Source organism: Benincasa hispida, chromosome 8 (assembly GCF_009727055.1).
Source record: "Benincasa hispida cultivar B227 chromosome 8, ASM972705v1, whole genome shotgun sequence".
Lineage (NCBI taxonomy): Eukaryota > Viridiplantae > Streptophyta > Magnoliopsida > Cucurbitales > Cucurbitaceae > Benincasa > Benincasa hispida.
In genome coordinates, this window is record NC_052356.1 from 24,189,727 (window position 1) to 24,198,974 (window position 9,248).

At 40.4% G+C, this 9,248-nt stretch overlaps 1 protein-coding gene across 1 annotated transcript; it reads left to right on the top strand.

The window, feature by feature from the left end:
• The first annotated feature begins 2,361 nt into the window (after positions 1-2,361).
• Positions 2,362-2,853, top strand: LOC120083986 (protein PXR1-like). Its single transcript, XM_039039890.1, has one exon. It carries the CDS (start codon positions 2,362-2,364, stop codon positions 2,851-2,853), a length of 492 nt encoding a protein of 163 aa, XP_038895818.1.
• The last annotated feature ends 6,395 nt before the right edge of the window (positions 2,854-9,248 follow it).

Below are 9,248 nucleotides of genomic sequence, written 5' to 3' on the forward strand. Positions count from 1 at the left end.
GAAATAATTAAGTTTAGCTAAAGCATGCTCGATGGCATCTTCACCTGTGAGAGTAGAAGTGAAGATGTTATTCCGCCTATCGAGAGAAGGTTGGAAGAATGCGTTAACTAAAGCGAGAAGTACTTCCAGAGATGGAAGCAACCTTGTATTCATTACGTTCATCCCTATTTCACCATAGAGATATGGGAACGCGACTGATCACCGAGAGGTGTATGCCAAGGGAATGCGGAACCTTAGGTGTATCTTTAACGCAATTGACAGCCTTGCGTTGTTTTTACTAATTACTCTTTCTATTTCTGATTCATCCATAAAGACTTGCCATCACATACCACGACCCTATGTATAAATTCACAGTCAGTCTCAACCTTAGTATCATGTATCATGTATCTTTTATCTTGTATCATATTAGTTTAGGATTTTATTTTATCATTGCATCTTTATTTTATTAACGCAGTTTTATTTCATCGCAATTTATATTACTGTATAAACAACCATTCTTTATTAATTGTAAAAATCGGTCACATATACCACATGAGTAACACATTAACGAAAATAATCCCTGTGTTCGACCTTGGATTATTCGGAGAAACTTGAGTTGGAATTATACTTGGTTTCAGCGCAAGGAAACTTGTGGCACGCATTACTCCATCGCATACTACAAGCATATCATTAACAACGCATATATTTAGACGTAGTGTGCATAAGCGATAACACAACATAACATTCCATTTCTATGTCATCAAGTTTATGGCAACATGAGCTTGCATGATTCATTCATTCACATTCATATTTTTTCACATGCTGTAAGACATAAATTTTATCGTGTCAAGTTTATGGCGCCGTTGCCGGGGATTGATAACGATTAGTGTTAAGTACTTTTGTGGTATTTTGTAGGACAGATCTTTTTGTACTGTCTGTTTAACGCGAAGATCAGACTGGCGGTTTATGAGTACTGGAATCGATCCAGAAATTCTAAACTGACCAAGAGATCAAGTGTATTTTTCGCACAGGAACACATTAGAAAAAAATGTGCAATGTATTCTCCATACCTGGTGTGACTCCCGAAGGAACTAGATTATATCTCTTCCCGTACACACTGCGGGATGAGGCAAGGAGGTGAACAATGTCCTTGACGACATTGTGCAGGCAAGCTTGACCGCCTGCAGAGGTGTGGATTGCACTCATCATGGGAAAAATGTCTTTCGGTCGATATCTCTAAATTCTATGTTTAACTGCTTTCTTAATTACCTTCTTTATTGCTTTATGAATTTTGTTATTATTGCTTCCTTAAACTTAGAAATTGATTATCGGAAAGTCCTTGTGACTTGCATTGATGAAAAAAGAAAAGAAAAATAAATAACAATCAACATTCGGTATGCATTGCGATGATGGGTGCATCTTGTGCTAACAAGAGACACTTTACGTTCATCCTACCCAAATGCATTGCGTTGAGGGGTGTGTTGTGCTCGTATGTATTTTTTCGCCTGTCCTTTGTGAAAACGCACTATGTGGAGGTAGTGTTGCGCCGTAGAAATACAATGCACCCGTCCTCCAAAAATGTGTTGAGTTGAGGGTTGTGTTGCGCTGATATATGCGTTGTTGCCCGTCCTCTGCAAAGATGCATTTGCGTTGATGGAAGCATTACGTTGATTCTTAACCTTGCACCTATCTGAATAAAACACAAAAGATAAATTCTTTTTGCAAATAGAGTAGTCCAATTGTCTAGGCTTCCAAGGACATGATAAATTCGCAGACGAAAGGACGTACTTCTCTGTTGATTCATAAATGTGAGGAGCACGGCGGCGGGCTTTTTGAGTACCTCGAGGCCTGCCATCGCAGAGTTTGCGTTGGGCCCATTAAGGCCCAACCTATAGATTTTGGCCTCCTCCTTCTTAGGTTGTCTATTTGAGTCTTTTGCAAACAGAAACCCTAATCGCCTATGCATACCCAAACTTCCTAGTTTTCTTCCTAAAACCCTAAGAACTTTCCCAGCTTTTCCACTCAGTACATCCATGGTCGATCAGTCTTCCCATCCATCCTATTCACCCTCATCACCCTCGCAAGCCAAATCATTGCAAGAGAGGTGGCATTCCTCGCAGTAAGCCGCCGTCTCGCCGCCCAACCAAAACCCATCCCTCGAATCACTGGAAAACCTCGGCGAAAGCCTGTAGTAGCCGAACCACTCCGCATTATAGAGGGGCAGAGCACGGAGAGTGCCCCACTCCCAACACTGTCTTCTGAAAGCGAGAGAAAAAGAAGAGACGGCAGAGAAGTGTTCGAGAGTATTTTGAGTAACATGGAGAAGGAAGGAGGGCTGCCGAAGTGGGGGTTGTTAATCACCCACTACCTTCGGAGGAGAAGATGGAAGAAGCTTCGAGAAGAAGCGCCCTGGCCATTTCGAATCCTAAGGAAACTGTTCAAACAGAATCCTATAAGGGACCCATCAGGGTTGCTTTGGAGGAAGCGGTGGCGGAGAAGCAGCCTGAAATGGCTGAGGAGAAGAAGAAGAAGAAGATCAAGGAGAAGAGGACTGAAGAAGATGAGGAAGCCCATCCAATCAAGAAGAAAGAAAGAAGAACAAGTGAAAAGAAGGAACGCAAGCGGGAGGAGACGCGCCTGAAGAAGAAGGAAGAGAAGAGAAAGAGGGCTAAGAGCCTAGAAATCGATGAAGAATCCACCTCCGCAAGGATGGATAAAGAGGAGTCAATGCAACAAAAAGAATCAACGCAACCTGAGGAGACAACACAAATAAGAACGGTTGCGACTGATGATGGAGAAGATTCAGACATTATCCCCCTTAGGCGGCGTCGCAAGGGTCAACAATTGACCCAAAATTTTTGCAAAGTGCATTAGAAGAAAAGGAGAGGAGAAGAAGAGAGGAAGAAGGAAAAACAAGAGAAGATGTTGTGGGCACAGCAAATCATCGCAGAAGGTAGTCGAAGAAGAAAATTACAAGATGAGAAGGTGCACCGAAACAACACAATATCGGCAGAAGAGGAAAGAATAAGGCTCGAGGAAGAACAACGCATTTTGCTGGCCTCAGAGCAATTTGAAAGAGAATTTTAAAAATAAATGAGAGAAGAAAAGGAGGAAGAAAAGAAGAAGAAAGATGAGAAGGAGAAGAGGCATCGAGAAAATGTTCAGTGCATTCGAGAAAAGAAAGGCAAAGAAATTGCGGAGTGGGAGAAGGAAGAACAACGCAAGGAAAGGGAAAAAACACAAATACAATAATTCTGCCTTGCCTTGACAAAAGAGAAGGGCAAAGCAATAGTGGAAAGTAGTGAGCCTGCGTTGGCTAAGGGACAACCATCAAAGAAGAAAGAGAATGATGATATGATGATGGAGATGTGATTCTTCCCTGCGCCAACACCACTACCGGACTTGATCACAAGCATTGTATGGCGTCCAAGACATTGCTTCCAGAGGCGCGGCTTTGGGTATATTTGGTGAAACGGTGACTCATCTCAATTTCACATAACAAAATAATTTCGAGGGATAGAGTCATGGCCACATACTGCATCGCACGCGGCATTCCAATAGACGTGGGCCAGTTGATGGCAAGACAGATTCGAGGTTTTGTGGGGCACATAAGAGGCCAATATTTCTTTCCTTGGACAGTCTCAAGCCTATGCCTCTCACTAGGTGTGGGTATTGAAGAGGAACCAATGCCGGAAGTACATGGTCTCATCAACGTCAAGTTTTTTAGAATGCTTCTCAAAGATTCCCCACATTGCTTCGAACTTCCACCTAAAAGGCCCATGATCGACGTAAATGCGCCGCAGCAGTCGAAACCAAAGAAACAACACAAGGTTGACAAAGGAAAGGAAAAAGTCCAAGAGCCATCACCACAAGATCCTGAACCCTTGGACCCTTTNAAGGGACAACCATCAAAGAAGAAAGAGAATGATGATATGATGATGGAGATGTGATTCTTCCCTGCGCCAACGCCACTACTGGACTTGATCACAAATGTTGTATTGGAACATGGATGGGAAACATTTTGCCAATGTCCATCCATCTCATCCCAACGGTAGTGCGAAACTTCTATAATGGATGGCTTCATGGCACCAAAGATGCGGTGACCATGAAAGAAGAAGTGGTGTCTTTCAGCGCAAAGGACATCAATGAATTATATCTGATGAAGAACATCCCGGATGCACCGGGTAATAAAATCATTGATGATCCCACAGAAAAGCAGATGGAAGATGCGCTGAAGGTATTAATGCAACCGGGCACTCAGTGGTCGGTCTCCTTAAAAGGCATCAGAACCCTTGCGTCCAAGAAACTGCTTCCAGAAGTGCGGCTTTGGGTATATTTGGTGAAACGGCGACTCATCCCGACTTCACATGACAAAACAATTTCGAAGGATAGAGTCATGGACACATATTGCATCACACGCGACATTCCAATAGACGTGGGCCAGTTGATCGCAAGACAGATTCGAGGTTTTGTGGGGCATATAAGAAGCCAATATTTCTTTCCTTGGACAGTCTCAAGCTTATGCCTCTTACTAAGTGTGGGTATTGAAGAGGAACCAATGCCGAAAGTACATGACCTCATCAACGTTAAGATTTTGAGAATGCTTCTCAAAGATTCCCCACATTGTCCCAAACTCCCACCTAAAAGGCCCATGATCGATTTAAATGCGCCGTAGCAGCCGAAACCCAAGAAACAGCGCAAGGTTGACAAAGGAAAGGAAAAAGTCCAAGAGCCATCACCGCAAGATCAAGAACTCTTGGACCCTTTGCCTTTGATCATTCGCCCTCCAAGCCCTACTACAGAACCCCTCTCCCCACTCCTTGAACATTTCACCAACCTTCTCCTCGCTCCTGCTTCACCCAATGCATATCCAGTAGCTCCATCCTCCCCTTCATCTTCACTGCAATTTTCCCCTCCACCGCCGCATGTTGATGAACCACGTGATTTGAGTGAAGGCACTTCTACCCAACCCCAAAACATTGATGGTGAAACATCGCAGGCGCAACCAACCATTGCCACCGTAGCTGCTGAACTTGCTGATATATGTTCTCTTCTTTCTCATCAACATGATTATTTCTGCCAGCGAATAAATGAGGTAATCGAGCAACGAGAAGAGTTGCAACGCAGTGTTTCTATGACAAGGTAGGTGTTGATCCATATTCAACGCAATATTTATACGATACACTTGAACCAAAGGCAAGTAATAAAGCGCAACCATGAATATGTCAACTTTTTGATGACTTATCTACATGGTCCCATGGTGTCTTCGCATTTGCAGCAACATTTGCATTTTGAAAAAGCTCCTCGAGTACCTCATCAAAACCCTCCTCCTGAACCTCCTCCTCAATAATTCTACATTTTTTTTTGCGGTCATTCTTTGCTTTTTAATTCATTCATTCTTTTTCTATGTGTAGAAGCTATTACTTGATTCTTTGTACATGCTAAAATTTTGTATTGCGTTATTTATAATTCTTTGTAGACTTGGTTAATTTTTAATACAATTGAGTAACAATTCTTTCTGTATGCATTAGCCTCTTATTTATCATCATTTGTCAATTATTGCGATGTTCTTTATCTTTTCTTTTGCATTATTCATTGCGCTGCCATGATGAATTATACGCATACCCTTAGAAACATTTTCCACACTTTGTTTTTTCTGACTAACACTTAGATAATTCGTAGCAATAGCACTGCTTTACCTTTTATCCTTCAAAATTCCGCTCAAACCTTCTTTTCAAAATTTTGACTAAGTGTTTTGTCTATTCTGTCCAAAACAATGTAATGAGAACCTTGCGCATATCTAAATTTGGGGGTGGGGAAGGTCTGAGCAGATGCAATCAAGCGGATGCAGTCATTAGAAAAATGTGTTCATCGTAAAAAAAAAAAATCATAGACTCCAATGTCAGCGCAAAGGAAAACCAAAATCCCAACTTGGTAAGAGTCAAGTCGTGAAAGGAACCTGCTCGTAGTTGGATGTTCACATGACACCCGTGGGAGCAAGCCAAAACGAAGGTGGGTTTCCAAGAATGACGCAACATGAAAAGAAAAAAAAATGAGAGAAAAATAAAAGAATATAAGAGACAACTCCTCTGACCAGCAAAAGTTAAACTTAGCTGAAAATCAAGAGTTGAAGTTGAGATTGGCACACAATCGTAGTTGGATGTTCGCATGACACCCGTGGGAATAAGCCAAAACGAAGGGTGTAACCATGATCAATAGTCTCTAATAAAATAATGCAACCCGACCACCGCATTCAAGTCGTACCAAGTTGTTTTTACATGAAGAGGTAAACATTCTTTTCAAAGCAAAAAAAGAATTTTTGAGTAGAGGTTTGTTGTATAAAAGAATAAAGTAGGGCATGTTTATGAATTATCAAGGATAGAAGGAAATTGCGTTGTTAAGTGATGTTGCCTAGGTGGAAGCATTCGAAGCAACCAATCGATGCAAAATTTAGGATAAGAATTGAACAATAGTGCCTTAGTAGAAGATATGTTTGAGGACGAGCATATATCTAAATTTGGGGGTGTGATAACTTGTAGAAATACAAGTTATTTATACTGTTTTATTTAGATATTGAGACAAAAAGAAAGAAAAGTTGCGTCGATAGTATAGAAATTGGCTAAGAAATTCGAGAATTATAAAATGTTGTCAATACACCTACTAACGCCATTGCGATGGTAGAATAGAGTGTTTCAATTTTTGTTTTGCAGGAAATCAGTCACCGCATGCGTTAATGGCACAAGGATAAAATAAACAACACATCTACGTCGCATTGCACCCATCATTCAGGAATGAAGAGATGATCAACGCAATGACGACGCATGCGACAATCGATCAAGAGCTTAGCGATCAACGCAAATTCAACCGCATGTGGTAATAAAAAACAACACCGCATGCGGCGATCCATCGAAGATGTAAAGAGCAACACATTTGCGGAGGATTCTGACAAATGTACAGCTTTCAGTTGTGCATTTCTGACGGGTTGATTGCGTAATAGAAGGAATATTCACTCCGCCATTTAAGGAACTACCATAACCATAAAGTGGGGACCACGAAGTCAAAGAGCCAAGCTTCACCTATAAATAGCTTCTGCAAAATCACTGAGAAATATACTTGAATAAATAGAGACATGCATATATCAATTCTGAGAGAGAGACTGGTCTGAAGTGACTGTCCAGAGTAGACCCGGGATAATCAAGAGACAAGGCCGAGAGGTGAGTCTTCGAGCAAGGAATCCTTCCAATCCCCGCCATTGAAGCTTTGTGCGAAAGTCATTTCTACCAAAAGAGCAAGCCTGAGAGGGAAGCTCTCCTCTCCATTTCTACCACACGCCGGCAAGCAATACCTCTGTTCGGAATCTGTGTCAAGACGTTGACACTACTTCTGTATTTGTTTCTAATCTCTATTTCATCACTTTATATTCATATTTCTTAATCTTTCATTCACACAATGTATGAACGCTTAAATCTTAGTATTGAATGTTATGAATCATTACCATTATCATCTCTCTGTCTTTTTCGTTCATCCATAATCCATTTTCTTTCAATGATGTTTTCCTAATTCCCTAGGGTAATTAGCAAGAATTAAGCAAGTAAATTAATTTTATGTTAAGGAAATAATTAAGTTTAGCTAAAGCATGCTCGATGGCATCTTCACTCTGTGAGAGTAGAAGTGAAGATGTTATTCCGCCTATCGAGAGAAGGTTGGAAGAATGCGTTAACTAAAGCGAGAAGTACTTCCAGAGATGGAAGCAACCTTGCGTTCATCATGTTCATCCTTGTTTCACCATAGAGATATGTGAAATGCGGCCGATCACCGAGAAGTGTACGCCAAGGGAAAGCGGAACCTTAGGTGCATCTTTAACGCAATTGATAAACTTGCGTTGTTTTTACTAATTACTCTTTCTATTTCTGATTCATCCATAAAGACTTGCCAGCGCATACCACGACCCTTTGTATAACTTCACAGTCAGTCTCGAACTTAGTATCATGTATCATGTATCTTGTATCTTGTATCATATTAGTTTAGGATTTTATTTTATCAACGCAACTTTATTTTATTAACACAATTTTATTTCATCGCAATTTATATTACTGTATAAACAACCATTCTTTATTAATTGTAAAAATCGGTTGCATATACCATATGAGTAACACATTAACGAAAACAATCCCTATGTTCGACCTCGGATTATTCTGAGAAACTTACGTTTGAATTATACTTGGTTTCAGCATAAGGAAACTTGTGACACGCATTACTCCATCGCATACTACAAGCATATCATTAACAACACATATATTTAGACGTAGTGTGCATAAGCGATAACACAGCATAACATTCCATTTCTATGTCATCAAGTTTATGGCAACATGAGCTTGCATGATTCATTCATTCACATTCATATTTTTTCACATGTTGTAAGACATAAATTTTATCGTGTCAGCTGGTATCAATTAACTCTTCAACTTTCCCAGAAACATATGTTCTGATATCAAGTTGTCACACCTCGCCCTGAGCCCGCCTTCTGAGCCCGAGGGGAGGCGTGAGGATCGCAGATACCACCCTTTTTTTATACCTATTGTCCATCGCTACTTACACTTAGTAAACGTTAAGCCAAAGATGTAATAAACAATTATTTGACTAACTCATTTTATTACCAACAATATAATGTTTATACAACTCTCAGGCTTACTTCAAAGTTTGCAATAACAACTCTAAAAACCTGGAAATGTGACTGTGGCTATGGCTGACCTTGACCTTAGCAGCACCTTGGAACTCCTCACCTTATGCTACCTGGGAAGAAAAACATGAAAGAAAAAATGAGCTTCAGCAAGCTCAGTGAGTGGTAAGCAACTTCTAAAGTTTATTTCAACTCATAATAATACAAGCATATCACATATATGAGGTTAATATGTTGACATAAATTTAATCTAAGCTACAAGTCCATGTTCCCATTACCAATTCCCCGGCAACGGCACCATAAACTTAACACGCAGATTTTATGCGATCTTTATCATCATACAAGCTCATCATAAACTTGTAACGCATGTATGCATATGAATGATCTTATGTCATACAACATATGGATTATTGCAATGATATGCGATATTACTTCTAGATATGCGTTATTAATGAATGTTCTTGTAGTATGTTGTGCGTCGTCACAAGTTTCCTTGCGTTGAAACCAAGTATAATTTCACCGCAAGTATCTCGATGTGATCCGAGGTCAAATACAGGGATTGTTTTAGGTTAAATGCGTTATATTTATG